Raw genomic sequence first — 18,193 nt, 5'->3', positions numbered from 1 at the left:
AGGGAAGATCTGTGCCCCAAAGATGCCCCAGTAGCCCCCCATCTTTTCTGCTGATTCACTGCCCATGCTCTGTGCTGCTGGCACTTACCTGAGCTTAAGGATCATTTGATTAAATAATTGAGTGATTGATAAATAATACAGATTATTAGTACATGGCAGCTCTGAAAGTGAAATTTGCATTAAGATTTAATAATTAGCCCTGTAGCATCTGCTTATATAATAGAGGAACCCCATTTTCTGCTTGATAAGTTACGATGACCCCTGAGCCTATCTTCTAACCAGCTGCTCAAAGCCCACTGAGCATGTGCAGTGTCACTAACACTCCAAACAAAATCCAAGATGGTGAGTTCCCATGACTACTTTGAAGGCCTGGATTATTACTATTATAGAGATGCTGAACCTTTAGGCTGGTACAGTAAGTTTAGTATATGAAACATGGCATTTCTAGCCATATTCATTTTTAGAGTTTAGAGTCTTGTCTACACTTGGCCTTGACATATGTATCCAGCTGTAAGAACCATAGACTTTTGCAACCAACAGCGATTGGTTTAATCGTTAAAGAAATCCCCAACACAAGATACTGCTCAAGTTCCCTGTTCTTCATTGCAATTAACATATATACTTATACCATCTTAAGTAGCTCATACCTACTGTATATTTCACTATTTATATTTACCCTTTACAAAAAAGTCGCCCAGTGCCCTTGTCTCCAGTGTGCCCAATGGTGTGGAGAGGAGGTGAAGCTTGGAGGGATTGGGGCAGCCCCTGGATAGCAGATTCGACTTTTGGCATTGGGGCAACTAATGCCTGGAACTCTCAATGCTTTGTTACAACTATTACAGAATCCAAATCAGAGCAGGTGCAAAGATGCAATTTCAGTGACATGTAAATGTGTAAATTGCAAAAGATCAAATGCAAAGGATGGATCACTAGACGGGCTCGTGGGTTTTCATCCCCAGATAGAGTCGCTGGTGGTTCCAGTGGTCCATCAGTGTTTGGTTTGGCTGTCAGATCAATAGTCTACAAACAATTATTAATTACACTCACAAAAAGAGCAAACTATATAAAGAGTTTAGGTAAACCAGCAGCAGATGGGTTGAAGGGTTAAAAGAAATAATTGGCATAAATTACCCCAGGAGCCACATATCAGGACCTTAATATTTTGGGGCCTAGGGGCCACATGTCATGATCTTGATATTCTTAATGTTGCCCATTACTTATATATCGCAAAGGAAGCTGTAAAAGGCTTCCCCATGTAACACAATGAAAAAGGAAGGAAGCAAAATGAAAAGTAAGGGCAACATTCTTGAACCTATTTATTTGGGCTATGGATGATAAGCGAGGGGGTAAATAGCAAAACATGTCAGGCTCAGTTTGAAGCAGCTTTAGGAGACATGCAGGCAAACATAATACAAATGAAGCCATAATCCCATTTTGAATTCTCATGGCTCATAGTGTGCTTGATACAGTCTCCTAAATTAGATTAGCACCAAAAAAGGAATAAATGGCTAATACCATTATGTAGATTCTTTTTCTCTAATAAAATTAGAAAAGTGGAAAATGCATAGGTAAAAAGATGTAATGTAAGCTGTGATCACTTCTGTCCTTATGAGATAGGGATTTATATTGCTCAGCTATTTATAGAGCATTGACTTTTAATAAATAAAATAAAAATAATGAGTTATACATATGATTAACTAATGTCACAAGAGAAGATAGATAAACTTAACCGGTGAGATACTGCCAACTCTGAATCCCTGTGCAGCACAGCTAAACAAACAGTATCTGGAGTTTTTCCCATTTACATCTGTTTGTACTTGATTCCAAGGTCGCACTACTGTACACACCACTGTAAAATACACTCACCATACTGAAAGGATGGTCTAGGGACACCAGCCCCAGACCCTAGGCCCCTAGGCCCCCAGACCCCTTGACTAAGTGCCCTTGGGGCATGAAACACATAGGGCCACTGGAGATTCTGAACTTTTAAATCTGATTTTTAGTTTGTGTGGGCTCATCGCTGAGTTCCTCTCTGTAGAATCCTGCTCATCAGGGTTTAGCAGCAGGAAAGCATATCCCTGTCAGTGAATGTCCCTGCTTCAGGCACTGTTTAAAATAAAATAATGTATACCATGCCTGAACACAGTAACTGTATTATAGTATGTCTGAAGGAGGGAACTAAGGTGTCTTTATACTCTACTAAGTTATTCAATTCCCTTGCATGCGTGGAGGCAGGCTGCACTACTGTCTCTATCCCACCCTGTGGCCCTAGGGAAGCACAGAGCAAGGCAATGGGTTGGGATTTGGGGAAAGGCTGCTAAAGCATGAGGAGTAGGTTGAAGGACGCTGTGAGCAGAATACACTTTAAAGAGTCCATTTTACTAAATGAAATAATATATATGTTAATTACACATTTTTCATGGTTTTAAAGTTATTTGTAGGTATAATTGCTACTGAAAGCAAGATATGTTCTGTACTAAACTTCTATACATTTGCACAAATACCGCAGCAGTCAGCTGTGTTCCAGCCAAGACCCTTTCCCTTAGGGCTTGTACTCATGAGCGTTCCTCCCTCTGGCCCCTGTGGTACATTCACGTGTTCCACCCCAGAGGAGTGCAGGAAGGAACGCATCCCTTACTTCTATATGTTCCAGTTCTTACACAGGCGTATGTAAGCGACGAACGCAGGTGGAATGCAACATGCTGCGATAAGCTCAGGAGTCATTTACCACAACTTAAGTTTTTTTGCTGCTGAACTCATGAATTTGAATTTGTTTCCGAAACTCAATGTTACAAGATTTATTAAGCCCACAATAACTTGATTATAAAAATTGAGCTTTTGAAAGCTGGTGCATTCATGTAGAAGTCAAGCCCAATTTGAGTTTTCATGATTGATTTTGAAATGGAGCAGATGATGGGTTGAATGTGTGTTTTTCATGTTTTTACGCAATCATGTTTTTGAAATTCAATTTTTTGCTAAATACACACACATTCAATATTTTGAGTTTTTTCTAATTAGGAAAGAAACTTGAAAATTCAATTTGTGATAAATCTGCCTTCGTATAATTGGGGATATTAGTTTTGTTTTAGTGCCCTAGGTAATTATTGGATGAGGGGCCAAGAGGTTACTTTACAACTAGTGATAAGCAACATTTTTCGCTAGAGATGGATTCGTGACTACGTCCAATTGCGTGCGGTCACATCAAAAAAGTCAAGTATCATGAATTTATCAGTAAAGCGAAACGGGACAGATTTGCTCATCACTAGTGATGGGTGAGATAATTTGGCAGGCATGGATTCACGTCAAATTTTAGCTTTTCACCATTGCCGGATTGTATTGCGAAACAGGCGGAAAAATTTGCTGCGAAAAAAATTGTCACCCACGTCAACAAAAATTGTTGCGTGTCAAAAAAATGATGTGCATCAAAAAAATTGTCAGACTTGCAACATTTTCGCCGTTTCGTGAATTTTCCGCTGTTTCGCAAATCTTTTAATAGGCTCGCAAATTTCTCAGTGAAGCAAAATGAGAGAGATTCACTCATCGTTAGTGATGGGCGAAATAGTTCGGCAGGCATGGATTCGTGTTGGACTTCTGCGTTTCACCATTAGCAAATTGTTTTGCGAAATTCACTTAGAAAAAAATTGTTGCCCCTGTTAACAAAAATTGTTGCACTCGAAAAAATTGTCGAAACAAATGTTTTATTTTTTTTTTGTCGCGCAGCATTTCCGCCATTTCGTGAATTTTTCACTGTTTCGCGAATCTTTGCTTCTCGGTGAAGCAATATGAGAGCGATTCGCTCATTCCTACTCATCACTATTTACAATATAAACGAATTAAATCGTTTCCACTCCAGCTTGCATCAGTACAGGCTCCTCTACACTTGCACATTGCACTAAGGTCTATTTCTTCTGCTTTACTGAATAAGTAGCTCAGTAACACAGTGGAACCTTAAGGAGATGTTCCTTCCAGGGTTCCATTTGCATGTTGCACCTACTGTACACACAGCTGATTTGCACCTAATGAATTGCATTGTTTTGCCACAGTGCACATCCACAAACCAATTACCCCCAATGATGCACAAAAAAACCTGGAGGCAACTTTCTGAAATTTACCAACTATACATTGTGCGTAAAAAAACATGATGACTTGCCCTTTACACACTGAATTTGTGTTGGTTAATTACCCCTTGAGTTTCTGAAGAAAAAGCAAATAATTATTTTGTCATTGTGTTTGACTACATTTGGTAATGGAATCTTTTTTTATTCAGCCTTTGCTGTTGGAATATCTATTGCTGTATTTATTTATCTCCCTGCCGCTCAGGTGCTAAATTTAGTATCTCTGTCTCGAATGCTGCCTTCGTTAAAGTGACGTGACATGTAGATTTGGTGACACCTCCTCAGAGCTGCCGAGCAAAAATGACTGGTACAGTTACAGCAGGAAGCCTCTCCAATGCAGCTGTGGGGAAAGATTCACAATCCTCATACAATTTAAGGCACTTTGTAGTCACTTTTTTAAGATTAGTTCATAGTTTATAATAGGATTATTATTGTTTTTTCCCCTGCTCCCCTTCCCTTTCTGTGAACTGCATCGGAGGCTAAATGTGAACCGGTCCCAGCTGAAGCTGCAGGGCTAGGGGCAGGGGTCTGGAGCCTGCAAGTTCCTGTTGCTTAGGGGGGAATCAAGCTAAAGCTGAATAACTAATGGGAGCTCGTGCAGCCCGAGTACACGGGGGAATTAAGAACACACACGCACGCACTGCCCATGAACACATTTCAAAGCGGAATGGCTGGAGTGGAATACAGAAATAGAGAAACTAGCAGGGCTCCTTTCTATTAGGATTTAGAAGAAAATGACTTCTGTATATTAGTATAAATGTTGTTTTTTTCCCATAAGGAAATAATTACAGCATCTGCTAATACTGACCAATCTGTGGGAATGGAAAGTATCCACAGGCAACTGTGTCTTGAAATGTAATCTTTTATATTTATACAGTATGAACATTCCCTTTTATACAGGCCTCAGAGTTGCACTGAGTTTTATTTAAAAAGTGCAGAGCACTTAATAGATACAAAACTGAGTGCACATTGATGCTATTCCAAAGCTCTCCATACATTAATAATTGCTCTTTATATAGTGTCCACATAGTCTGTTGCCCTTTACAGAGATTATACATAATGTAAAACACTCCCTGCCACAGTGGAGCTTACAATCTAAGGTTCCTATCACCAGGGTACAGGGCACACCAGGGCTTCTGCCTCAGGGGCCCCTGCACCCCCTAATGACCCCCGCCGCCTTCACACATCCCTCAGAGGCCCCCAACACCCTCTGACCCCTCCCCCGAGCACTCCTAAAAGAAACCTGTGGTGCTTCAGGGGAGGGAGACAGCGGATCACAGGAGCGCCCTGGGGGGGATCGGATCTGGGCCGCCGGGGCCCACCGGGTTTTTTCCCAGTACCCCAGCGGCCCAGTCCAATGCTGCCTATCACATCAACACAAACATGATGGTCAGTTTTATTGGAAGCTTCTTATTCTGCTTGTGTGTTTTAATAAGTGAGGGAGAAAAATGGAGTACCCAGAGGAAACCCACACACATTTGCAATTTGTGGTGAGCACCAATATGTCTGCCCAGTCTTCCCTGGTGAGAATTATTAGCAGCCTGGCAGTAATTCCAGGTTCCTTCACTGCTCACAGCTATTGCTGCAACTGACTTACACCAAATAAACTGTACTTTAATATCCTAAAGCCCTATTATCCAGAATGCTTGGGATCTGGGGTTTTCCTAATAAGGGATCTTTCCATGATTTGGATCACCATACCTCGAGTCTGCTAAAAATCATTTTAACATAAAATAAACCCATTAGGATCATTTTGTTTCCAATAAGGAGTTATATCTTAGTTACCAGCATACAAGCTACTGGTTTATTATTACAGAGAAAAAGAAAATTAGAAAAAATAGAATTTATAGCTTAAAATGGACCCTATGGGTGATGGCCTCCCCATAATTTGAAGCTTGTATATAACAGGTTTCCTAATAAGAAATCCCATACCTGAGCAACATGAGATCTAATTTAATCATAAACACATGGGGGGGGGGCACAATTCCACTGAAAAGCCAATAGTCCTTAGTTATGAAAGCAAACTATTCTATTGATTACTCTGGATATGGTTTGTTTTGTACATACATACAACCCAGTTACCTGTCTAATACACCATACTGTGCTATTATGTGGTAATATAATGAGTTATTTAGGATTTAAATAGACACATCCATTAAAATAATGGAAAAAATCAATTTTGAATCCCGTAAAGCAATGTTATCAGCCCCTGTTTTAATAAGCTAAAGCAACAATTTTAAATAATAGAATGTTTGGATTATCATGAATAGACACTTATATCCTTAATATAAACTATTGTACAGGTATGGGACCTCTTATCCAGAATGCTTGGGACCTGGGGCTTTCTGGATAAGGGACCTTTCTGTAATTTGGATCTCCATAACTTGACTCTGCTAAAAAATAATTTAAACATTAATTAAACCCAATAGGATTGTTTTGCCTCCAATAAGGATTAATCATATTTTAGTTGGGATCAAGTACAAAGTTCTGTTTTTTACTACAGAGAAAAAGGAAATCATTTTTAAAAATTAGAATTATTTGAATTAATTGGAGTCTCTAGTAGATGGCCTTTCAATAATTCCTAGCTTTATGGATAATGGGTTTCTAGATAACAGGTTCTATATGTACCTGCCAGCCAAGCCCTAACTAATATTCTCTCACTGTAAAATACCAAGAACCCTCCTTTCCTCCAGTCATAATGGATAATTACATTTAATATAAAATATTCCAGCATTTTCAATGATGCAGCAGCCTTGAATCAACCGTCAACAAGTTGATTTATGAATAACTGCACATAAATAATACATGTAGGTAGAAACAGAGGAGCATTTTGGTGCAAGGAAGGGTAGTTGTGCCATTTGTTCAAAGTAGAAAGCCTTTGTTTCCTACTATGGCAATGACAGCCATATATAAACTGGACTCATTTCATAAGGCTCACATTGCCAACACAACCCTGTAAATACACGGGGGCTCATTTACTAACTATGCGCCATTATTTGATACTTCTAACTGCACAAAATAAATGAAATCTGATTTACAGTTGGTTTAAAGGGGTTGTTTACTTGTTTCCCAAGTATAATCAAAAGAATAAAATAAATTCTCAGTCTCAACAGACACCTGTAACTAAATAAGGGTCATGGTACATGGGGATATTAGTAACCTGTGATAAATCTACCGCAGGCAACTATTCTCCCAAAAATGCTTTCCCACTAGCAATAATGTAAATCCCCAGTGGTAAAACACATGCATTACTTCATTTTTACGAAATCGCCTGAAGTTACTTGCAAAGAAACTTGGGTGACTTCAGAAAAACAAAGTAATGCATATGTTTTCCCACTAGTAATTCATATTATTGCCATTGGGAAAGGATTTTTGGAAAATTTGTTGACCGCAGATTTATCGTGGGCGACAGGTCTTCCTGTGTGCCATGGCCCTAAAAGCATATGTTTAAACCTCGCCAATCTACCCAAATGAAGAGAGGGAGGAGCATCATTTGAGTGTGTTTGAGTGTAAATATGTACATTCAATCATCAATACGCACATTTGCGTCCATTTTTGAGCAATTACATTTGCAGCTTAATTAGCAATTTACCCTTTCAATCCACTGTTATCCCTAAGCACACTCTTACAGACTGACTAATCACGACAGCTGTACCAGCCTTGGGCCATCTATGTTATAGCATTTAGCCCTTTCTAGAGATAAATGGAAGAGTTTTGAAGTCTGAAGAGTTTTGAAATCCAGGAATTTCAGTGGCTATAAAGAATGTGCAATGATGCAGCAAACAGGTATCATGTCCTTTTCTAAAATGAAGAGATTTAACAAAGAATCTCTGATTTCAGAGGACGCTGCTTTCACTTTATGGAAGTTGCTGTTTGTTGGACACAGTCAAGGGACGTGGAAAGGTGTTACATGAGCAGGATGGTCTGTTGGTAGGTTTGACAAAAGAGGATGGAAACAAGGGACTGAGATATATAGAAATGTTAAAAGGGTTACTCCCAATTCATGTAGAGATTTAGTGACAATAGAATTAATAGGTCCTATATAATAAAAAACAGTATTGCATACTACAGAAATTAGACAAAGACAAAGAAAACAAAAGTTTGTTCTAACTTCATCAGAGATGTTATGATCATTGATGATAAAGGTCACAGGGGTGCCCTAAATGTTATTACATACTATAACGTATTAATAAACTGTTGCTCGCCTTTCCATCAAGCCCTATCCTATGTACTACCGATTTATAATAATTTTAAATTGTTCCTTGCACCAGGGCATTTTATTCCAGAATAAATCTTTATTTGCAAGGATATATGGCAAAACATACTGTATGGGGCTGATTTACTTACCCACGAACGGGTCGAATGGAGTCCGATTGCGTTTTTTTCGTAATGATCGGTATTTTGCGATTTTTTCGTATGTTTTGCGATTTTTTCGGATTCTTTACGAATTTTTCGTTACCAATACGATTTTTGCGTAAAAACGCGAGTTTTCCTATCCATTACGAAAGTTGCGTAAAAAGTTGCGCATTTTTCGTAGCGTTAAAACTTACGCGAAAAATGCGCAACTTTTCGCGGAAGTTTTAACGCTACGAAAAATGCGCAACTTTTTACGCAACTTTCGTAATGGATACGAAAAACTCGCGTTTTTACGCAAAAATCGTATTGGTAACGAAAAATTCGTACAGAATCCGAAAAAATCGCAAAACATACGAAAAAGTCGCAAAATGTTCGTTTTCAAGTCGGAACTTTTCCAATTCGGGTCGGATTCGTGGGTTAGTAAATCAGCCCCTTAATGTTGAGAGGTTACACAACAGAAAAATACAGACATCTACATTCACAACCAGTGGAGGCGAGGTTACCATTTATTATAAAGATTATAAAGGCCTAAGTAGGTTCAGAGAGGTCCTATCTAGTCTCTGCAGTGCTCGTAGCATATTCACAATATACTAACCTTAGAGTAATTTTAATTATTATACTTTTTTTTCAGCAGCTCTCCAGTTTGGAATTTCATCAGCTATCTGGTTGCCAGGGTCCAAATTACTTTAGCAACCGGTGAGAGACTAAGATATGAATAGAGGAGGGCCTAAATATACGTAATGAAAAGCAACAATAACAGTAACATTGTAGCCTCACAGAGCAATAGTTTTTTGGCTTCTAACGTCAGTAGCCCCCATCACAAAGAAAGCATTCAAAAACCCAAAACAAAAAATAATAAAGACCAGTAGAAAAGTTGCTTAGAATTTGCCATTATATAACATACTAAAAGGTAATTTAAAGGTGAACAGCCCCTTTAGACCTCAAGCTTCAATCAGAGAAAGGGTTCAAACTGAAAAATAAAAAGCAGTGGAGCAAACTTGTTACTGTTGGCGTCCTCCTGCAAAACAATCTGAAGATTAATTAATATGACACAATATAAACACAATTTCATCAGATCTCACCCGTAGTAGAGTTGGGCCCAGGTGCTCATGCCCCAGACCTTCAGCTAGAGGGAGCCATCATGGATACATCACAAACATCAAGATAGGCAGGCACTCCGGGTTTTCAATAGAAAAAATGGCAGAAGTTCACGAAAAAGTGAAGTAAAATCACAGTATATTTATTAAGCTAACACATGATACAGCAAGCCTTACGCGTTTCGTACCCTGCGGTACTTAATCATAGGCTCTATATATTTTTTATATATGCACATATATTGTGATATCTACACTTTATTTTCTCATTGCTTACAAGTATAACTCTATAGTCTGTGAGACAAACTCTAAAAGTTTTGGAATCCCTGAGCATAACTTCTCTGAAAAAGCTCATTTAGGAATTCTCTTCTATCTGTCTATTATACATGAATAATACAATTCTGATGTGATTAAAATTCTCTATATCAATGTACCAACAATACATCCATTTTTTGAGAATACTTTCCTGATTATATATATTTGGGACATATACTGTTTCTAACACATGTGCTTTCTTTATTTTTTGTCCTTTGGAATTATATGTGATTTTACTTAATGAACGCAGTTCTGTGATTGGCTAATTACAACTAAGTAACCATTGGCCCCTCATGCTTTAAATACCCTCTGTATGTAACCGTTCATTCAGTCTATGATTAAGTACCGCAGGGTACGAAACGCGTAAGGCTTGCTGTATCATGTGTTAGCTTAATAAATATACAGTGATTTTATTTCACTTTTTCATGAACTTCTGCCATTTTTTCTATTGAAATCCCGGAGTGCCTGCCTATCTTGATATTTGTGAAGATTAATTAACCCTCTAAATGCTCAGGCTATCTGGGTACTCAAGCTGAATGCCAGAGTAACAACGTGCCTACACTCATGCCATCACTCAGGGGAGTGTTGGAGTCAAGGACTCTGAGGGCACAACCCATATCTCAGTACTTCAGTACAGCACACAGACTTGCCTTTTCAGATAGTACATCCTCCTTTTTCCTTAATTAATTGCTCTTAAAGAGGAAAAGTTATATTATGTACATGGAGTGCCCCAATAGCATTTAAATATTTTTGAAATGATGATGTGTTATATTGATTGGGTTAAAATAAATGTGTTTTTTTCAATAAAACATCAGTTTTGCTATTTCCTCTGGTTATTAAATAGCCACTTGGATACATGTTCCTTAAATATATGGAACAGGCAGTATACAATTTAGGGCTAAAGAACATTTTCTAACATGGGATTACTTGCAGCCTAAGTCTTTCTAGAGGTCATAAAACCTCAATAAGACCTATCTCAGGGCTGTCTAACCAACAGTACTCCAGCTGTGGCCAAATGACAGTTACCAGTAGTTCTGAGCTACATAAGGTTATGGAATTTTTAGCTACAAAGTCACCAAATGGATATTACTGCCATAATGAGTTAACACCTCCATAGCAAAATACAGTCTCAAATTAAATGTAAAATGCTACACAAGATCCATGAATATCTTGTATAGCCTTATAAATTGTGTGTCATGATGCAATTTGTCACGACTTAATGAAACATGCGGATTATGAAATATTTACACCATTAGGATATTAAAAGTCACTTCAGAGTTTTATGACCTGTAAAAAAACACTTGAGAGGGCATTTAAGCAAAATACAATTTCAAGTGCAATTGGCATGTTTTCTAAAATGCAGCAATCCCCCCAGAATGTTTGCAGCATTGCAGACACAAGGGGGCATTGCATTTAATGCAGTTTCAGCTGATGCATCAATATTAATGCAATTGTAGCAATTGTGCTTGCACTTTACTGTAAATCATACTCAGTTGTGCTGAAAGTTTCCCATTTCCAGTGTTCAGAATGGGAGGACACTGCAGCCTTTGACACACATCATTAAGGGACCCCTAGAGATACCTCATGGAGCAGAGGTTGCAGTAGTGCCAGGGTTTCGTCTGTGTCAGTAGGTGCAACCAACGTTGGACTGGGCCACCGGGAAAAAACCCAGTGGGGCCCAGCCCTAGTGGGCCCTGGTGGTCCAGACCCGAACCCCTCAGGGCGCTCCCGTGATCCACCAGTCTCCCTCCTCCAACACGCCGCAGGTGAGTTTCATTTAGGCTCCCTCGGGGGCGAGGGTTGGAGGGTGTTGGGGGTTCCTGCGGGGTTGGAGGGGGGGGCGGTGTGTGAAGGTGGCGGGGCCATTTGAGCAGAAGCCCTGGTGGGCCCTGCACCTCCCAGTCCGATCCTGAGTGCAATTGTGCTTGATTTGGGACAGGATGGAGGGGCAGAGCAGTGCCATACACAACTATACAGAAGTGCAAGGAGCACATATTTATGTAAGTTTGTTAAAGAAATGTGGCTTTATATGTAACTGACTGCGGGGAAATTGGTGGGACCACAACTGCTTTGGCAGTCGTAAATCACCCCTTTAGTCTGCTGCCTTTATATAGTCAAGAAACTCTCTGGTGACTTATTCTAATATCCTTATATTCTATACATTATTTCCTATATAAAAGATAATTAGTGAATTAGGAATTTTAATCATGTGGCAATTTTAAGGTAGTTCAAGTCATATCAAAGTGCAACGCAACTCAGTGCACAACAGTTATGCTCAGTTGCAATTTACAGTGCAAGACTCCACACTGTGCATGCCCTGCATGCATTCCCAACCTCCAAGGTGCTACAAATTCCTCAACCATTAGTGCCATTGCAAGTACCTTTGGCATACCAAGTGCCTATTTTTAAATCACCTATTTATGCAGTAGACAAACAGTTAAGATCACATTTTCCATGGCTTAAAGGGGAACTCTAAAATAAAAAAAAAAGTTGAAACTGAAACTATATTTTGAATCTTGCCACACAGGCTTAAGTGATAACATCTGATCGACTACATGTGACATTGGCAATCATACATTTTAAGTTAAAATAGATTGAACTAAAAAAAAAAATTGTGAAAAGTGTGGTCATCAGTAGAGACCATAATAATCTCTATTTGCTTAAAGGAGACATATTGGATAAATTGGAAAAACCCTAATATTGTAGGCAATCATGAATAATATACGGTGCTGGTTTCCCTTTGTGCTTAAAATTAATCCTTTCTGTAAAAATAGCCCCTTTATTGGAGCTCCCTATAGATCCTCTCTCTTCTCTGACCATGTTTAAAATGAAGAGTGGGCGTGTCCTAACGGTCCCTGCCAGAAGAACAGTAGGAGAGCCAATCACAGCCCTGCACTCACACAAGCAAAGACAGGCTTCAGTTCCCTATCAGGTCAGCCTAGCTGCTGATTGGTTCCTATCCTACAGTGCAGTGTACTGAGAGCCGCCCCCCCCCCCCCCCATGCACATCCAGAGGATTCAGCCAGCAGGAAGTGGAACATATGGGCAGGACTAGTGAGGTTTTGGGGGAATTTCTCAATAAATCAGCCTGAAACACAACTTTTTAAGCACAATCCTTCTATATCTAGAGGAGTACATTTCACTGGTACATTCACAATTTTTATAGAATATGTCTCCTTTAATATACACTCCCCAATAGAGAGTCTCCCTGATGGATGGGGAACCTTGGTCACTCTAGATATCATCAACTACATCTTGCATTATTCTTTTAAATAACTGTGGAAGAACTTCTTAGAGTTGTAGTACAGGTATGGGATCCCTCAACCGGAAAACCGTTATCCAGAAAGTTCCGAATTACGGAAAGCCCGTCTCCCATTGACTCCATTATAAGCAAATAATTCTAATTTTTAAAATGATTTCCTTTTTCTCTGTAATAATAAAACAGTACCTGTACTTGATCCCAGCTAAGATATAATTAATCCTTATTGGGGGCAGAACAAGCCTATTTTGTTTATTCAATATTTAAATTATTTTTAGCAGGCTTAAATTGACCCAAATTACGGAAAGACCCCTTATCCGGAAAACCCCCAGGTCCCATACCTGTATCATCATATTTGCTGTGTCAAGTATTACCTATTCCATTTACCTGTAAATGATCTTTCCATCTATCTGAAGTTCTGTCTGTATAGGTCAGTGATTCAGAACTAAAACCTCTTGTCCACCATTTAGTCAGGGCCCCTCATACCAATGTTACAGATATATGGCTATATCCTTATTATATTATAGCTGTTCTAGGTGCAGGCCACAATGGCCACTAAGGCTTTCAGTACACGCACAGTACTTATATCTATCTAACTACAATGTCTGGTGGCCAACAGGGATTTTTTTTATATATATATACTGTATATATATATATATATATATATATATATATATAGCCAACTCCCCTAAAGCTACCACCCTGGGCATGGGCCCACAAGTCCATATACGTAAATACAGGCCTAGCTGCAAGAATATCAGAATAACATTATGCCAAATGTTACCCTAAGATTTCTGCTGACTGATCTTCCATAAACATAAAAAGTCATTTCAACTGTATGTACTACACATCTTTCTACAAACTTTTGATTGGCAAAACAGAAATAAAACTATATTAATTAAAATCATTTCTCTAAAACATTTCTCTAAATTCTATAGGTATATTTCTTACTCCTTCATCCTTACCTATGGTCATGTCTCGAAAATTCACTCCTTTGGGCCCCTGGGAGGCCTCTCACTTAAATAGAAATTGCATATAGACAGACATATAATGGATTCCAACCAGTGCCTCTTTATCTGTTTATAAACTACCCCAACCAGTCTGTCATTTACCAAAATTTACTGAAACGACAGCTAGAAGGGGCCTAGGGTTGGATTTGCCTAAGATGCATACTAGACAGCTGGTGTGATCAGTGGATTTATAAAATAGCAATTATATCAATAACGTTGTAGGACAAAAATCTATAAACACATTAAACCAGCAAAATCAGCTGAGCCTCAAGTACTTTTACACCCCCCATAAAGTAACATTTGCCGGATACAAGAGCTCAGGTGCCGGGAGAATGTGGCTGTCGCTGGCCAAGGTGCTGAAGGCGAATCCCAGGCACTGGCCTCACACGCCCTCTGTTCAAGTATATACAGTATATATAGATATATAGATATATATGAGCCTGGCAGCACTGGCCTCACACGCCCTTTGTACAAGTATATACAGTATATATAGATATATAGATATATATGAGCCTGGCAGCACTGGCCTCACACGCCCTTTGTACAAGTATATACAGTATATATAGATATATAGATATATATGAGCCTGGCAGCACTGGCCTCACACACCCTCTGTACCAGTATATACAGTATATACAGTATATATAGATATATATGAGCCCGGCAGCAGCAGCAATGGCCCAGTAGGGGGAGGGGGCGCACACTCCTGGGGGGAACAAGTTGATAGAAAGTTGCCAGAACAAAGGTCCGCACCGTAAGCCGAAACCTTCCTCTGCTCTGGGCACTTTCCCTAGGGTTCCTTTGAGAAGATCAAGTACTCACCATGTTGACTTCAGAGACCATATCTATACTAGCAACGTCAATTCGCATCCCAACCTCCACCGAAGGGCCTGCAAAAACAAAAACACCTCAGATTTGGGATGTACTAAGGAAAGGCAGGATTTACACACCTTGCCAACGTTACTGCAGCTCTTACTCAAGGGATGTCCCTGCTCCCGGCCTCCAGGTGAGGTTTAACTACATGCTGACTGGGGAACCTGGGAAATGTAGTTAAGCTGTAGCAGGAGGGCTGCAGGATAGACACCAGCGGATCATACCATGAGCATAGAGAGGGGTGTTTGTGGGGTTATTACCTCCGAAATCTGGCCTGAGGCGAATGTCATATCCCTTGAGCAATCTATCCACTGTTTCCTTCACATATGACATGTTGCTGGGCTCGTTAACGCTGAGGGAAGAAGCAGGAATGAGAATCAGTGTCTGCACTGAGTCGCAGCAACAAGACATCAGACATATGAACCCCCCGGCCCCCCCTGCAATCCCCCCGTCCCCCCAATACCGGGGGCCAATCCATCACTGCAGCCACTCATCTCACCTCTGAGCGCAGCACACCATGGCAATCATCACGGGCAGCGACAGCATCCCGAAATATCCCCTGCCCCGGAGAGTCCACATGGTCAACTTGTAATTATGAAACGTTGGTTAATGAGCAGCAGGTTCCAGGAATGCGAGTAAAAGTCTCCGGCAAGAGCCTAATTCCCAATAGCGCTGCGCATGCGCGGAGCGGCCAGCCTCACACACACCGCTTGCTCAACACATCAAACTGCTTTTCTTAAAAAAAAAAAAATGTCCGCAGATCCAGAATGAAAGTTCCAGCGCTGGTCAGTCCTTTAGCAGCTTATGGTAGGGGGGAGCCGGGGGCCGGGGGACTAGTTCAGCCAGACCTTCCTCACTTGGCCGGAGCATTGATGCAGGCGGCTAGCGATTGTGCTGCTGCTACAGTCTGGGCAAAGCGATCTGCCCCTCTACGTGATGCTGTACAACTGCTGCCTGGCGACCGCGATCGAATCCAGTCTCCCACTAGCACAGCTTCCCCTCCATGTCCCGCTTCTTCCCTACATGCGTCTAGTCGGTGCGCCTCAGTAGCAACAGACAGCAGCCATTCCTAGGGAAGCAGTTCTGGGAGATACGTACCTGATCACGATTTCTCTGATTATGGGAGGGGGCATAAAAAGGCAAACCAATTACTTCTGCTCTGATATGTGCATGGGAAGAAGAGATGAAAACAGCATAGATACAGCCGCCGTCTATTTATTAGCCCTTATAATAAAGCGCTGCACTTCAGGCTTGAGATGCAGCAGAAACTTCCCCCCTGCAAAGTGCACAGAGGATTTCTCATTGCCATGGCTAGGAGTTAATGGTAGCCACTCTGCTGGGCACTTGGTTCTGCTGCTACATACTAGCTGGCCTAGGGCTTCCTACAAACCAGGGGATTTGTTTAACTCAGCTAAATACAGGCCAGTATTCCTGTAAGAATAAGGTGTGTGGGTGTTTAAACAGGTAAGAGGCTCAAGCCACTCCCAGGGTATAAGTCTGTCCCTAGCCCTATGTTTGGCTAATGGAGTTTTTTTTGGATGTGGTGCTCACTATAGACTGATTAGGGGTCTGAAGCAAGAATATCAGCAACAGGTGGATCCAGATTTATCTCAATATACAGTATATTACAGATTTCTCATAGCCTTAGCTTCTAAAAGAAACAGGCCCACTCGCAGTGACCTCCAGCTTGAGGACAGATCTGGTGCCTTCCCAATGTTCCACAGAGTTCATATGCACAGCTGGGACTATACCCAAGGCTAACAGGGAACATACCTATGTCTAACAGGGCTAACAGGGAACATACCTATGTCTAACAGGGAATATACCTATGTATAACAGGGCTAACAGGGAGCATACCTATGTCTAACAGGGCTAACAGGAAACACACCTATGTCTAACAGGGAACATACCTATGTCTAACAGGGCTAACAGGGAACATACCTATGTCTAACAGGGCTAACAGGGAACATACCCATGTCTAACAGGGAATATACCTATGTATAACAGGGCTAACAGGGAGCATACCTATGTCTAACAGGGCTAACAGGAAACACACCTATGTCTAACAGGGAACATACCTATGTCTAACAGGGCTAACAGGGAACATACCTATGTCTAACAGGGCTAACAGGGAACATACCCATGTCTAACAGGGAATATACCTATGTATAACAGGGCTAACAGGGAGCATACCTATGTCTAACAGGGCTAACAGGAAACACACCTATGTCTAACAGGGAACATACCTATGTATAACAGGGCTAACAGGGAACATACCTATGTCTAACAGGGAACACGCCTATGTCTAACAGGGAACAAACCTATGTCTAACAGGGAGCATACATATGTCTAACAGGGAACACACATATGTCTAACAGAGAACATACCTATGTCTAATAAAATGTATAGATGGTTGATGATGGATTATTGCACTGTGGCACCTCTGTGTTCAAATAAGCCTGAAGCTGTAGTTCAGTTCTAACATGGGGCAATACTGATAAAAAGTTTTCATGTCATCATCTTGCCCTGCTATACATGCCCAGGGCTGTTGTCCCTATATAGACCCTTTAAAAACAACTCTACTCTCCAGCTTTGACAGACATGTATCTACTAGTAGGAGAACAGAACCCAAGATGCTTCTTTTTTTTCTGCAGTTTGAAAACACACACCATCCACCGTAATTCCAGAACACTGTAGGAATGAGGCAGAAAACAGCAGTAATTTACCCCTTATTGGTGCTTATCCCAACATGTTTTGGGAGCTGGTCTTTCTTTTTAAAGAGATCACTTGTAAAAGGGACCAACTCCCGAAACATGTCAGGATAAGCACCAATAAAGGGTGAATTGCAGACTAAAGTACTGCTGTTTTCTGCCTTATTCCTACATTGTGCTCTGATATGTATCTAGATATTGCTGATTTACTCTCGACATCCCTACAGCTTAAACTCCAAAAGTTTCCTAATTCCCCTTTAGACAGTTGAACACAGGTGCCAGTTCTTTAAACTGCAGGTATGACCCATAACCCTGTCAAAAAATGGGGATTTGTTTGTTTGTTTTATCCTTTCCCTAAAATAGGTTGGTTATGGTTTTAAGAGAGAAGGATCCAAAGTCAAAGAGCATCAACATAAGTATTAATAAGACCCACAGTTTTTGTGGGTTTCCTACAATTAGT

At 40.5% G+C, this 18,193-nt stretch overlaps 1 protein-coding gene across 1 annotated transcript in view; it reads right to left on the bottom strand.

The window, feature by feature from the left end:
- gabrb1 (gamma-aminobutyric acid (GABA) A receptor, beta 1) overlaps window positions 1-16,418 on the bottom strand; it is a 221,227-nt gene extending 204,809 nt beyond the window's left edge. Inside the window, exons 1-3 of the mRNA XM_012955692.3 lie at window positions 15,522-16,418; window positions 15,283-15,374; window positions 14,972-15,039 (exon numbers count right to left, since the gene is read on the bottom strand). Coding sequence (XP_012811146.2) covers window positions 14,972-15,039; window positions 15,283-15,374; window positions 15,522-15,601 — 240 coding nt within the window. The 5' untranslated portion in view covers window positions 15,602-16,418. The remainder of the gene's footprint in view (window positions 1-14,971; window positions 15,040-15,282; window positions 15,375-15,521) is intronic.
- Between the last annotated feature and the right edge of the window lie 1,775 nt (window positions 16,419-18,193).

Source organism: Xenopus tropicalis, chromosome 1, assembly GCF_000004195.4.
Source record: "Xenopus tropicalis strain Nigerian chromosome 1, UCB_Xtro_10.0, whole genome shotgun sequence".
Taxonomy (NCBI): Eukaryota; Metazoa; Chordata; class Amphibia; order Anura; family Pipidae; genus Xenopus; species Xenopus tropicalis.
Note: the sequence above shows the minus strand (reverse complement) of the source record. Positions and strands in the feature narration are given on the sequence as shown.